This window comes from Nycticebus coucang, chromosome 4, assembly GCF_027406575.1.
Source record: "Nycticebus coucang isolate mNycCou1 chromosome 4, mNycCou1.pri, whole genome shotgun sequence".
Lineage (NCBI taxonomy): Eukaryota > Metazoa > Chordata > Mammalia > Primates > Lorisidae > Nycticebus > Nycticebus coucang.
In genome coordinates this window covers 139646918-139662341 of record NC_069783.1, presented here as the reverse complement: position 1 = coordinate 139662341, position 15424 = coordinate 139646918, and the positions used below count along the sequence as shown (strand labels likewise).

Sequence of the window (15424 nt, the reverse complement as noted above, 5' to 3'; positions counted from 1 at the left end):
TATTCTTAATAAAGCATCACAAGAATGGAGAAGCATGAATCCTATGTACTCAATTTTGATATGAGGACAATTAATGACAATTATGGTTATGGGGGGGGAAACAGAAAGAGGGAAGGAGGGAGGTGGGTGGGGCCTTGGTGTGTGTCACACTTTATGGGGGCAAGACATGATTGCAAGAGGGACTTTACCTAACAATTGCAATCAGTGTAACCTGGCTTATTGTACCCTCAATGAATCCCCAACGATAAAAAAAAAAAAAAAAGAAAAGAAAAGCCTGCTCTGTGCTAGGGGATATGGATTCAAGAATGAAAAATCTGCTCGTGATCTGATGGGTGAGAAATTGGGGGTTTCTCATCTTGTGTCTTAGGGAAAATATTATACATATTATAGGTGTATATATATAATAGACTGATGAGGGGGAGGCATGGGTTGTTCAGAGGAGCAGAGGAGAGACTCCTGTGAAGCAACGAAGTTTAGGAGCGAGCCCTGGGATCATGGCCCTGCTGCCCCCAACCCTACCAATCTTGGTGAGGAGACACTCAGGAATGGCCGTGACAGCACTCCCGTCTCCTACTCTCCATGCTGGACATTTTTGCAGAGTTCGTCTGTCCGATGCCAATCTCCTAGGGGAAAATGTAGCTCCACTTCCTCATTTGGATATTGTGGAAATGGCATTTTCAGACCTTGTTCCTGGTCGTCTTTTTCTCTGCAGAGCCTGCTTTCTCAAGCTCTCAGGAAGGGACAACAACCCATACGAGGCCCAGGTGCTAAGCAGACCTAGAAAGCATCTTAGCAGGGTTTCTGGGCTGTTTCCCTGAAGATCTTGGGAAGCTGCTAAGGGTGCTGTTTCCTGAGCTAGTGCTGAATCCTTGCTGGTGGCAGAAGTAGGAAAAGCTGTCCTGCTCAGGGGAGAGCCTTCCAGGGCAGCAAGGCAGACTGATCTCCGCCAATCATTAACAGCCTTGAGTGTGTGAGTGTGAAGGGCCAGGCCCCGGCCAGCTGATACCCTAATGACATGCTGCTGTTTGAGAAATAGCCTCCTTCTGGTAACTGTTAGTGTGACCGGTCCACAAAAAATGTTCTTTTCACATTTGTTAAAGCAGCTGTGACATTGTCTGAAATATTTAATTTCAAGGGAATAGCATATAATTTTAAAAATCAAAATTAATTCCATCAGATAGTATTTGTTGGGCATCTATGAGACAATATGTATTTTCATAGGCACTATATATATATATATTTTTTTTTTTTAATTTTGGGTTAATGTGAGGGTACAAAGAACTAGGTGACAATATTTGAATTTGATATAGTCCCTCTTGTAATTGTGTCCTGCACCCCAAAGATGTGCCATACACCCCTACATTGTGCCCATTAAGTGGAAATACACCAAACCCTCCCTTCCCCTCCTCCCCGATTACTCCTCCCTCCACCTTGAATTGAAATGAGTTTTTCTCCTATGTGGGTGTGAATTAGCTTGTCTACCGGCTTCATATTAGTATTGGGTGCATAGGATATTTCTGTTTCTATTCTTGTGATGCTTTACTGAGAAGAATGTGTTTCCACTCCACCCACTTTAATTAAAGATGTAAAGTCACCTTCTTTTTATGTCTGAATAGTATTCCATGGTATACATATACCACAGTTCGTTAACTCATTCCTGCATTGATGGGCATTTAGACTGTTTCCAAATCTTGGTGATAGTAAATCGAGTTTTGATAAACAATCTAGTGCAAATATCTTTATGATAAAAGGATTTTTCTTCTTGTGGATACATGTCTAGTAGTGGGTTTGTGGCATCAAATGGGAATTCTAATTTGAATTCTTTTAGAATTCTCCATACTTCTTTCCAAAGATGCTGTATTAGTCTGTGGTCCCACCAATAGTGTGAAAGTGTTCCCTTCTCTCTGCATTTAGGTCAACATCTGCAAATTTCTCTGTTCATTGGGGAGGATGAGCATTTTTTCATATGTTGGTTTGCCATTCATCTGTCATCTTCAGAAACGGTTCTGTTCATGTTTCTTGTCCAGTGATAGATGGGATTGTTTGCTCTCTTTTTTTGATCAGTTTGAGTTCTCTGCAGACAGATCCTAGTTATCAAACTTTTGTCAGATTTGTTACATGCAAATATCTTTTCCCATTTTGAAGGTTGTCTATTTGCTTTGATTGTTGCATGCTTAGCTGTGCAGAAGCTTTTCCGTTTAATTAAGTCCCATTTGTTTATTTTTGTTGTTGCTGCAATTGGCACAGAAGTCTTCTGCACACAATCTCTCCCCAGACTGACATGTTCATAATTTTTTGTTGGATTTTCATCATTTTGTTGGATTTAAATCTAAGGCATCTTGAATCAATTTTTGTGAGTGGCAAAGGTGTGGGTCCAGTTGTAGTCTTTTACATGTAGTTATGTATTTGTCCCAGCCCCATGTATTAAAATAGGGATTCTTTCCCCCAGTGTATGCTTCTGTTTGATTTCTCAAAGATCAGAAGGCAGTGCCTGTGGCTCAAGGAGTAGGGCGCCGGTCCCACATGCCAGAGGTGGCGGGTTCAAACCTAGCCCCAGCCCCTCCCCCCCAAAAAAAGATCAGATGGCTGTAAGAGACTGGTTTCATCTCTTGGTTTCTATTTGGGTCCAAATGTCTAAGTTTCTATTTTTTGCGCCAGTACCATGCTATTTCCATCACTGTGCACTTGTAATATAGCTTAAAGCCTGGTAGGGGTATGCCTCCAGCTTTGTTTTTATTACTAAGGATAGCCCTGGCTATAGATTCTTCTCACAAATCTCCCAAATGTCAGTTTGCACAGGGTTCCTCATTGGTAATTATTGCCTACTTTTCATTATGATTTTTATTTTTTTATTGTTTTGAGACAGAGCCTCAAGCTGTTGCCCTAGGTACAGTGCTGTGGCATCACAGCTCATAGCAACCTCCAACTCCTGGGCTCAAACAATTCTCCTGCCTCTGCCTCCCAGGTGGCTGGGACTACAGGTGCTCGCCACAACACCAGGCTTTTTTTTTTTTTTTTTTTTTGGTTGCCGCTGTCATTGCTGTTTGGCGGCCCAGGCTGGATTCGAACCCACCAGCTCAGGTGTATATGGCTGGTGCCTTAGCCGCTTAAGCCACAGGCGCCGAGCCCTCGTTATGATTTTTATAGACATTTAAGTTTAGAAATATGCTTTAAATTCTCTGACATTGTACCAAATGGCCGTGTGGGGGAGCCTTTCCAGAGTTTGCAGCCTGCCTTTTTGGATAGGTTGACAGATATTGTGTTGTGGGTCAACGTGTTAGCATCTTTGCAGTGTACCTAAGTATTGCCCAATTTGTCTGCACAGAGGTTATGTCATGCTTTCTAAGCAACACAGTGGGCACAACCACATGCAATTAGATTTGAAACCTTTGAAATTGTGTCACTAAAGTAGTATATCAGTGTATTTGTAATTTAAATTTTTCTGTTTTGTAAATTGGTTTCATAATAGTACTAAGTACATTGGATATTTTTTCTTCCATTCTTGAGATACTTTACTAAGTAGGATATGTTCCAGCTCCATCCAGGTAAAGGTAAAAGAGGTACAGTCTCCAACTTTTTTAAGGCTTCATAATATTCCTGTCTATCTATATATCTATATCTATTCTATATACCACAATTTATTAATCCAATCATGGGTCCATGGGCACTTGGGCTTCTTCCATGATTTGTCTATTATGAATTGAGCTGCAAAACAATATGGTGCAAATATCTTTGTTATAAAGTGATTTTTGGTCTTTTGGATATACACCTAGTAGAGGAATTTCCAGGAAAAAAATAATAATTTTTTTCTGTTTTGAATGAGCTGAAGAGCTGTTTGTCTTTTTTTTTTCTTCTTTGAACTGTTGTTTTATGTCTCTAACAAGTTTCCATAAGATTGTTGGTAGTTTTTTCTTTCTAATTTTTACAGACTTCAGTATATGGATATTTTTATGATATCATAGGCAAATATATTTTCCTTTTCACTATTACCTTTTGGGTTTTGTTTATTTGAACTATATGTCATAGAAAGTATTCTACCTTGATAGTCCAAGTTTGATTATATAGTGCCAGGTGTTCTAACGCTTAAAAGTCCTTGTGGTCACTCTCTACATTAATCTGTGCTACACTGACAAAGAACAGCTAGTATTAGATGAAACAGGAGCTCTATTTCCTTTGTTTTGATCATTTGTTTATCTGTGTTTGTTTCAGCAATCAGTAGGAGCAATGTGGGGGAAAGAGCCTCAAACTCCTTTCTCTCCTGCATCTGCTGCCCTGGGATCTGCCCACATATCTTTTTCACTTGTGTCCCTGCTCAACCTGTGCCCCTGACTCCACTCAGGCCATCTTCTTGCCCCCAATTCCCCCCTCACCCTCTTCAGATGATAGACCCCTCCTTCTCCCCCAGTCTCTGTCCACCCTCACAGTTCCACAACCCCTTCCTGGCCCCCTGTTTCTGCCCAGTGGCACCCTATTCAGGGCCCCTTCTTTGTCCCAGGTGCCCGCTGTTCCACACCTATCTTGGGTCCTTGATCTGCTGGTGCTTCAAGAAGTGCAACTAAGTCCTTCCGAAGCCAGAACTCACGTGACCTTCACTGCCTGCATCCCACCCAGTTCGCCACTGGGGCAGAAGACAGCGCTGGTGGTGGTCACAGCCATGGTGCTAGTTCCATGAAGAACGGGATCCGTGTTGCTTCACTGGTGGGGCCACCATTCATGGTGCTCAGGACTGAAAGCAAACGTCCATGGACTTCACCTAGCAGGGTGCCTTTAATATGGGAGATCACATTGGTTAATTTGTCCATATTCAGTGGGGATTTCTTCCTTCCAGTAACCTCAGTTTGCCATGCTGTCGCAGAATCTTGAGATATTCAGGATAAAATTTGATTATGGTATAAACAATTTTTGTGTTTAAATTCCTGATGGACATTCTGCATTTTTGTCTGCTCTGGGCATCGTGGGGCTACTAGCTTCACAAAACAAGTTCAGTGTTCTTTCTTCTTCTATTTCCAGGGATGAGATTTTATAGAATTATTAATTCTTAAACTATGATGGGTATCTCCAGTGAAAACTTCCGGATCTCAAAGTTCCTATTTTGTGAGGTGTTAGAATTACTCTAGAATCAATTGCTCTGATATTTAGAGGGTTATTAAATTCAATATAAATTATTTCAAATTAAATGAGTTTTACTAGTTTATTTTTAAGGATTGGTTCATTTTGCCTAAGTAGTTGAATTAGTAGCTATAGTGTTTTTCCTAGGTTTTCTTTGTCATGCTTTATGTTTGCCATATTTATAGTAATATTATGTATTTTATTTCTGACGTTGCTAATTTGTGAGATTTCTAATACCTTTAACAAAAATGGTATTACAAGTACCTTTTCAAAAAAGCATTTCTCATATAGATTCATTCATTCAAGATCTAATCTCACTCTATTGCCCCAGGTTAGAGTGCCCTGGTGTTAGGTTTGCTCACAGCAATCTGAAACTCCTGGGTGCAAGCAATCTTCCTGCCTCAGCCTCCCAAGTAGCTAAGACTACAGATGCCTGTCACAACTGTTGGCTAATATTTTCTTTTCTTTCTTCTTTTTTTTTTTTTTTGCGACAGAGTCTCATTTTGTTGCCCTCAGTGGAGTGCCATGGTGTCAAAGCTCAAAGCAATCTCAAACCCTTGGGCTCAAGTGATCTTCTTGCCTCAGTCTCCCAAGTAGGTGAGACTACAGGTGTCTGCCATGACTCCTGGCTATTTTTTAGAGACAGCATCTCGCACTGGCTCAGGCTGGTCTTGAACTTGTGAGCTCAGGCAATCCACCTGCCTCAGCTTCCCTAGTGATGGGATTATAGGCATGCTGATTACTATTTTCTATTTTTATAGAGTTGGGGGCTCCTTCTTGCTCAGGCTAGTGTTGAAATCCATGAGTTCAAGCGATCCTCCTACCTCAGCCTCCCAGAGTACTGGGATTACAGGTGTGAGCCATTGTGCCTGGCCTTTACTGTCACAATGAAGGATTTTACTAAGTTTACAGATAACTGGAAAGAAATCACCAGTGAGAACCCCATTCCCTGCTCTAATGAAGTCAAAATATGATTAGGTTGAGGAGGCATGGCAGGGTATGTTGAGGAAGGTAGGGGGAATCTCAACTATAAAAAGTCATCCTGTGCTCCTTCCCCATAAGACTGGAGCTACCTGTGGGAATAGCTGGCGGACAGAGGAGATTCTATTGCAGAGGAGGTAAGTCTACTTTTGTGTGTTTGTTTTTTCTACTCAAATGCCCAGAAATGGTGGTTATCACATAGAGGAATGAAAGAAAGTTAATGATTAATGAATTCAAGAAATGCTGTCTAAATGCCCACATTCTGGTTTTCAGTTCTAAGGCTGCAGAAAGGATCAATTCCTGCTTTTCATACATCAATTTGTTGCTTACGTTCCTCCAAGAGGTGGCAAAATGACACCAGTATTAGAGTGCAGTATCTGCTTTTCACAGATGTCACCATGGAACATGTTCAGTTACCTCTGTTGGCACAACTTGGGTGGTGTTTTCTATGAGCATGGACCCTTCCTTCACCACAGTTCAAAGCACAATGACCAGTTGTGACTTTCTTTGGAAAGAGAACTTCAACTACCTGACAGTAGGGCATGTAGTTCGAGTCATTGTCCTGCCACGGTCTTGTTCTGGGATGACAAGAACACAATAACTTGGTTCATGTAAAGGTTGTCACATGCCATTAATGAGCATTCATCTCATGGAAATTCACCTTCCATGTATATGAATGGGAGTGAACATGTTTGGACTGTTACAAGAAGCAGATCTGCCCAGCTTATCTTGAAAAGCCAATGTGCCTGGAAAGGTAACATTACCTTTCCTTTTTTTTTCTTTCATTGCTAAAAAGTAAACCTTGTCCTAGAAGATCAAATAATATCCTCATTATGGGATTAAGTTCCATTTTTCACATCACCTTCTATGTTTCAAGTGTTATCCCGAGTTGTTCCTGGGGTAGGAGTTAGTTTGATACTATGAGCTGATTCAAAAGTAGGCTATACAGAAGAATCACCTTATGCTTGGATTACTGAAACTTTCTCTCTCTCTGAGAAAGGCCTCTAAGAGATACATTAGTCCCTCTCTAAACTAGATAAGAAGAGTTCTAAGAAAAGCTAAGAGGAATGAAAAGTATTCCATGGGTCTTACTGGGTTTGAATAACAACTATTGGCCATGTTGATTATTTTCACTTTTATATAAACAATTGTTTGTGAGAATAAAGAAATGCTAAGCATTAGTGAGTTGAAAACTATGCAAGGAGTAGCAAATTTATAAAACCAGAGAAATATAGGAAAAAATAATATGAAGAATATAAATTACTTTAAAAAATTCTGAAGACTTGAGGGAAAATGCCTTGAAATGATACCTGTCAATTCTTTATGCCCTTTCAAATGATTAGGGAGGATCAACTATTTCTCTTATATAGGCTTTGAGTTCCGACAGAAACTGTAATGCTTAGCAATAGTCACCTGTACTGTGGAAATATGGTAGTCACCACTAGATTTCCAGAAACATCTGAAATAAGAGAAAGCATCGCAGTTTCCTAGTTCTGAAAGTTTTCCTTCTAGTCCAGAATTCCAACTGTTTCAGAATCAAGGATCATAAGTCATATCCCTGTGTCAAATGGTGTGAGTCAAAGAGACTTAGAAGAAAGTAAACACGAGTGCAGTTATTTTTAATTTATTAATTTTTCTTTCCTTTTATTGAGACAGAGTCTGACTCTGGAACCCAGGGTAACAGTGCCATCGCCTTAGTCAAGTTCACAGCAACCTCCAACGCCTGGGCTCAAACAAGGTCTCAAGTAGCTGGAACTGCAGGTGCCTGCCACCAGGCCCAGCTAATCTTTTTTTTTCTTTTTTTTATAGAGAGGGCATTCCAGTGAGATTGGATTGTGTGTGTGTGTGTGGTGGGGGGAAGGGGGTTCTAGGATGCCATTTTCTTCTACAGAGAGACTGATATTTGCAGCAAGGGCTGATTTTGGAGTCATTCCCTTCCTTGGAAGGGACAGGGGTTTATCTCTGATGATAATAAGGGCTGCAATGGAATGTTATCATTCCGGCGTTTCCTGGGAATACTGGTCTTGTTGTATTCCAACAGTTGGAAGGGGGTTGTTGTCATGCCCTTTAGTTTCTGATCTGGTTTCTCTCACTAGATGTCCTCCCAGGATGTCCTCTTCAAACTCTGTCCTCCCAGACCAGGAAGGGGTGTAGGGATCATATGCAGTGACTACATGGATAGAGACTTCAGCATGCCCTGTTCACCCCAGACCTGGGCCATTTTCCTGTAGTGACCTCTCCTTAATCCTTACTTCTTTCAGCCACTGCAGGGAACCTATTGTCCCTTAACTTAGACTGTAGTACTGTTGATCCTCTCTGCGATAGCTCTGGGAATGCAGGAAGCTGGGGATTTGAGGCCAGCAGGGTGTTTGCGCAGAGCAAGGTACACTTGGGGAGTAGGGCTCAAGTATAAGCAAGGCACACTTGGGAAGCAGGGCAGTAATGAGATGCAGAATGGACATTGGGAGCAGGGTGGAGGCTGGTAGCAGGGTGGTAGTGGGAAGCAGGGGAGATGTAGGAAGTAGGGTGAAGGAGGGGAGCAGGTCTGTCAAAGGGATAAGGGTAGTTGTTTTGAGGAGGGTGGATTCTGGGAGCATGACAGCTTAGGGAAGCAGGACATTAGTGGGCAGCATGGCCAAAGATGGAAGCAAGGAGATGGGGAGAAGAGCAGAAATGAGGAGCAGCGGGGCACAGGGAGTAGTGTGATGGAGGGAGCAGGATGGAGTGGGGAGCATAGTGACTCTGGGAGCATGGCAGATGAGAGGAGTGGAGCAGATGCAAGGAGTAGGGCACTCGTATAGAGCACGGCAGCCATGGGGATCAGGGCAGTATTGGGGAGAAGGGTGGAAGCCATGAGTAGCACGGAGGTGGGGACGAGCTCAGAGACAGGGAGCAGGGAAGACACCAGGAGCGGGGTGGTAGTGGGTGGCAGGGCAGATATGAGGAGCAGAGCAATTGTAGAGAGCAGGACAGACTTGGGTTTCAGGGTGGTATTGGAGAGAAGGGCCCACAAGGTAAGTAGGTGAATGAGGGGAGCATGATGGACATGGGGAACAGTGAGGGTTGTGGTGAGGATGTGGTATGCTGGGAGCTTGTGAACCTTGGGAACAGTGCACTCTCAGGGAGCAGGGTGCTAGTGGGAGCAGTGCTGTGGAGGAGGGCAGGGCAGAGGAGGGGAGCAGGCAAGATGTCAGAGCAGAGCCATAGTGGCCAGCAGGGCAGAAGCTTGAGGTAGGGTGGACACAAGAATCAGGGTGGCAATCAGGGTTGTGGCAAGGAGAGGATACTGGGGAGCATGGTGGACACAAGGAGCAGGGATCACACTGGGAACCAGTGGAATGGAGGGAAGGAGGACAGAGCAGAGGAGCAGGGCAGAGGAGTGGACTAACACCGAGAGACAGGGAGCAGGGTGATCGTGGGAAGCAGGGTGGATGCTGGATTCAGGGCTTTAGTGGGCAGGATTTCTGAAGCTGGCGTGGAAGACCCTAACTCCATTTTGGCCCAAAGAATTAGGCTTAGTCCATTTTTCTAAGAGATTTCAGCACCTTCCCCCTCCTCTTGGTAGCCTCCCTAGCCCCTGGAGCAAGCTGCAGTCCTGCAGACACAGGAAGACTAGATGAAAGCTGCAAAAGCTTGTGAAACCACAGACCTGTCTGTGCACAACCCTCAGTTCCCCTTGTAACCATCCCCCACGCCCTATAGGTGTAACCTTGCAAGATTTGGCTTCTGTAGAAATTCTGCTTCAGCTAAGACTTCCCATCCCCCACCGAAAGCACCATATAAAAACCATGCACACCGTCTTCTAAAAGGTCGAGAGTCTTGGAGCCGTGATCCCACTATTGGGCTGACAATGAAGGACCCCTGCTGATTCCGACTCAGGGTGCTGGCGTTTCTCTATAATTCCAGTGGTGCTGGGTATAACAGAAGCAGGGCAGACACTGGGAGCAAGGGGGCACGGGGAGCCATGCAGTGGGGGGGAGCAGGGCAGACGTGGAAAAGGCACACAAACACAGGGGAGCATGGTGGATGTGGAGAGCTGGGGGGTTGTGGCGAGAAGGGTGGACTGTGGGATAAGGGAGGACATAGGTCCTACTGCGGGATTATGGCGAATGTGTAGAGCAGAAGGGATGCCAGGGGGGACAGAGGGCTGACATGGGGATTACTGCAGTGCAGAGAGCAGGGAGGGCTTGGTGTGTAGCACAAGGTGGAGAGCAGGCAGTAGTGAGGAGCAGGGGAGAGTAGAGTAGGGGATAGTGGGGAGCAGGGCAGAGGAGAGGAACAGGACGGTCAGTAAGTATGTTTACACCTGCTTAAGCATCCCATGCAGAGACTGGGAGCAGGGCAGTAGTGGCCAGCAGGGCAGAAGTGAGGATCGTGGTGGATGAGGGGAGGTAGGCGGATTAGAGGAGAAGGGCAGTCGTGGAGCGCAGGGCAGAGGAGAGTAGCAGGGTAGACACCGGTAGGAGGGCGTACAAGGCTAGAACAGCGCTTGTGGAGAGTGTGTCTAACTATGGGAGCAGGAAAACAGTTGGGACCTTGGCTGATGAGGGAAGGAAGGAGCATGCGTGAATGAGGGCCTGGAAGGGAACGTGGCGCATGGAGAGCGCACACCAGGAGCTTGGTGGTAGAGGGGAGTAGAGCAGAAGAGGGGAGCAGGGAGGAGGCCAGGAGCAGGGCAGATGCAGAGAGCCAGGGGGTTGTGGGGAGAAGGTCTGACAGGGGATGGAGGGCAGATCGGAGTAGCAGGCCCAAAGCAGGAAGCAGAGTGGACAAGGGGAACAGGGTAGCCGTGGAGAGCAAAGGGATTGTGGTGAGGAAATCTTATAGTGGGAGTTTGGCATACATGTGGAGCAGGGCAGACGCGGGGAGCAGGGCATTTGTGGAAAGCAGGGCAGACTTGTGCAGCCATGCACACGTTGGGTAATCTTTATTTGGTTTATTAGAGGAGGAAGCAGGCTTTGAGACATACAGCTGAAGTACTCAGAAGTGGGAACTTAATAATGAGCCAGGGAAGCATTTAAGAATAACACAGCCAGGGGCAGCACCTGTGGCTCAAGGAGTAGGGCTGCTGCCCCATATACCGGGGGTGGCAGGTTCAAGCCCAGCCCCAGCCAAAATTGCAAAATAAATAAAAATAATAAAAAGAACAGTAACACAGCCAGCCACTGTACCGCAGACCCTTCTACCTACCTCAGTATCCGCCATGGTTGTCAGAGTATACTATAGCTAGTACATTTGATGAGCAATAGTGACGTAGATATTAAGACAACACACAAATCTTGCCCAATATATTCTGTTTCATCACAGGTAAGCATCAAAATGGAATTTACAAGCCTGTTAATTATATAACAAAAATTATTGAACTAAGCAATCCTAGCCTGTTATTATGAAATAAGAACAACAACAAAAAATAATGAGTACTTTGCATCCACCATTTGAAAGATGTTTTCAGTCTAGATGCTGTGAAATCATTTTCATATCAGTAGTGTTAGTTCTCTCTCATATATTGTAATGAAGTAAGCTTTCTTTCATTCTGAACATTTGCTATGGTATTTATTTTTGTTAAAACTCATCTTGTGGGATTGAACCTGTAACAATGATTGCCAGTTAGAATCCAGATTTGCCAGTCAACATATTATCTGTCCTTTATGGCATTTTCTGACATGTCAGTTTGATAGAAATGTCTTCTGTGTGTTCAAAGAAATAGTTTAGTATGTTAATATTTGATTATGAAAATTTTCAATCACATACAACTGAATGATAACAGTATACTACATTTCCATCAACTTTTGCCACTTGGGTTTCCTTTATTCCACTACTTACAACCACCATGTGCCATTCCACCACAGATAACTCAGTGTACATTTCTAATAAATAAAGCCTTTAAACACAAGTAGAGTGACATCATTATACTTGCCAAATTAACAATGTTTGCTTAATATCATCTAATACATCTTCCATGTTTTATTTATTTATTTATTTTAAACTTAATACTAATGTATTATGGTATGTAACAATACATATGAAATCATGTTAAAAAACAATAAAATTGGGCGGCGCCTGTGGCTCAGTCGGTGGGGCGCCGGCCCCATATACTGAGGGTGGCGGGTTCAAACCCGGCCCTGGCCAAACTGCAACCAAAAAATAGCTGGGCATCAAAACCCAGCTATTTTTTGGTTGCAGTTTGGCCACCTCAAAGCACTCAACCTAGACCTCCCATTCGATCCTGCAATCCCATTACTGGGCATCTACCCAGAAGGAAAAAAATCCTTTTATCATAAGGACACTTGTACTAGACTGTTTATTGCAGCTCAATTTACCATTGCCAAAATGTGGAAACAGCCTAAATGCCCACCAACCCAGGAATGGATTAACAAGCTGTGGTATATGTATACCATGGAATACTATTCAGCCATTAAAAAAAATGGAGACTTTACATCCTTCGTATTAACCTGGATGGAAGTGGAAGACATTATTCTTAGTAAAGCATCACAAGAATGGAGAAGCATGAATCCTATGTACTCAATCTTGACATGAGGACAATTAATGACAATTAAGGTTATGGGGGGGGGAGCAGAAAGAGGGATGGAGGGAGGTGGGTGGGGCCTTAGTGTGTGTCACATTTTATGGGGGCAAGACATGATTGCAAGAGGGACTTTACCTAACAATTGCAATCAGTGTAACTGGCTTATTGTACCCTCAATGAATCCCCAACAATAAAAAAAAAAAAAAAAAAAAAAAAATAGCTGGGCGTTGTGGCGGGCGTCTGTAGTCCCAGCTACTCGGGAGGCTGAGGCAAGAGAATCGCTTAAGCCCAGGAGTTGGAGGTTGCTGTGAGCTGTGTGAGGCCACGGCACTCTACCGAGGGCCATGAAGTAAGACTCTGTCTCTACAAAAAAAAAAAAAAAAAAAAAAACAATAAAATCTTATAAGAAACTGGATTAAAGTTTGATAATTCTCTTAAATAAACAGACTACAATAGAACTGTAGTTGCTGGCTAAGCTCCATCGATTTTTTTTAACTCTCTTTGATTTTTTCTCCTGATAGTCTGTTATCCTTTCTGCAGGTTGCTTCTTCAACCCCTTCATTTTCCTGGTTTGTAGTTTGCTTAGGTCTTGTTTCTGCATATGAATCGTTCCATAAGTTGTACCAAAAGTGTCATGGGAGATATTTTTCTTCTTCTTTGGCTTGAGAGCTTTTGGCATTTTCATAGATAATTTATAAAGGTCATCTGACACTAGGTGTGTCCTTCTCAGGACTAGATCCAGCGAGGGTCCCATTTCTTCCAATTCAATCCAGGGTGTTCTAAAACCAGATTTCTTCAACAGCAACTTATAGCTTCGAAAGTAAATCTTCCCATTCAGTGCAGCGAAGTGCAGAACATACTCTAATCCAGCCAGGTGGATATTTGATACTGTGGGTCCTCTGAAAAAATCAATAAGAAGATTTTTTAATCTTCTATAGTCTTCTGTTAAATCAAAATCATCACCAGCAAATATTAACATGGGTTTTGTTCCCTGTGGACATTTACTGTTCTTAATGTCTTTTAGAGAGACAAACTTTTCAATACCTAATTCAATCATATCCAGCACATGATAGTCATACATACGACCTATTACTAGATTATTTGGCTGCTTCTTATTATGGCAACCAAACATGAATAAAGAACAATCTGACTTCTTTGAAAAGAATTCCAGAGATGTCTGATCCTCAAATGGTCTTGTAATATTTTTCTTTTTGTACAGAACACCATATGGTTTTTTCAGGGCATACACATCTCTCAGTACTTGCGTCACTGTTACACTTGCATTTCCTCCTTAATCAGCATGGCATTTTTAATATTTTCACTGAGTTTTGGTTCTCTCTTCTCAAGGAATCTCTTGGCTCTTTTTGTCTTGGGCTTTACAACTCGATCCAAAGCGTCCATAACTAGGAGTGCTCATAGACTTTTAATCTCCTAAAACAAAATAACTTTCAACCCAGGATCCTGTATCCACCTAAACTGAGTTTCATTTATGATGGAGAAATTAAATACTTTAATGACATTCACATGTTGAAGAAATTTACCATAACTAAACCAGCTCTCCAGGATATTCTCAGACCTATCCTCCATAATAACCAGTGCAATCCTCCACCACAAAGGTAAACTCACTCTCAAACTTTTGACCAAACTCCAACTTCTACAGTGGCAAAAGGATTAAAAGTGTCCAATGGACTTTCAAAAACTCAATACCCAATATACTGCCAGGCTTGTCAATATTCTCAATTAATGTGAATGGCTTAAATTGTCCTCTAAGGAGGCACAGGTTGGCTGACTGGATACAAAAACTCAGGCCAGATATCTGCTACATACAAGAATCTCATCTTACCTTAAAAGATAAATATAAACTCAGGGTGAAGGGATGGTCATCTATATTTCAGGCAAATGGAAAGCAGACAAAAGCAGGTGTTGCAATTCTATTTGCAGATACAATAGACTTTAAATCAACAGAAGTATGGAAGGATAAGAATGCTCACTTCAGATTTGTTAAGGATAATACTCAATATGATGAGATTTCAATTATTAATATTTATGGATCCAACCAAAATGCACCTCAATTTATAAGAGAAACTCTGACAAGAGCAACTTGATTTCCTCCAGATCCATAATAGTCAGAGATTTTAACACTCCTTTGGCAGTGTTGGATAGATCTTCCAAAAAGAATATAAGCAAAGAAATTTTATATTAAAATTAACCATCCAACATTTGGATTTAACAGACATCTACAGAACATTTCATCCCAACAAAACTGAATACACATACTTCTCATCAGCCCATGGAACATACTCCAAAATTGATCACATCTTAGGTCACAAGTCTAACCTGGAATTTAAAGGAATAGAAATTTGTTCTTGCATCTTCTCAAACCACCATAGAATAAAAGTTGAAGTACGTAACAACAGAAATCTGTATACTCATACAAAAACATGAAAGCTAAATAACCTTATGCTGAATGATAGCTGGGTCATAGACAAGATTAAGAAAGAAATTACCAAATTTTTGGAACAAAACAACAATGAAGAAATGAATTATCAGAACCTTTGGGATACCACAAAGGCAGTCTTAAGAGGGAAATTTATAGCACTGCAAGTCTTCTACAAGAGAATGGAAAGAGAGGAAGTTAACAACTTAATGGACAACTCAAGCAACTGGAAAAGGAAGATATTCAAACCCCAAACCCAGCAGAAGAAACAACCAAAATTAGAGCAGAATTAAATGAAACTGAAAACAAAAAGATAATACAACAGATCAACAAAGTTGATCAAACCAACAAATCAAAAAGTTGGTTTTTTG

At 42.4% G+C, this 15424-nt stretch overlaps 1 protein-coding gene across 1 annotated transcript; it reads right to left on the bottom strand.

Moving 5' to 3' along the window:
* Window positions 1–13005: 13005 nt before the first annotated feature.
* Window positions 13006–14021, bottom strand: LOC128584866 (ribosome production factor 2 homolog). Its single transcript, XM_053590142.1, is given in 2 exon segments — window positions 13006–13909; window positions 13912–14021. Coding segments are annotated over 2 exon segments (984 nt in total). The 5' UTR covers window positions 14018–14021; the 3' UTR covers window positions 13006–13031.
* Window positions 14022–15424: the final 1403 nt, after the last annotated feature.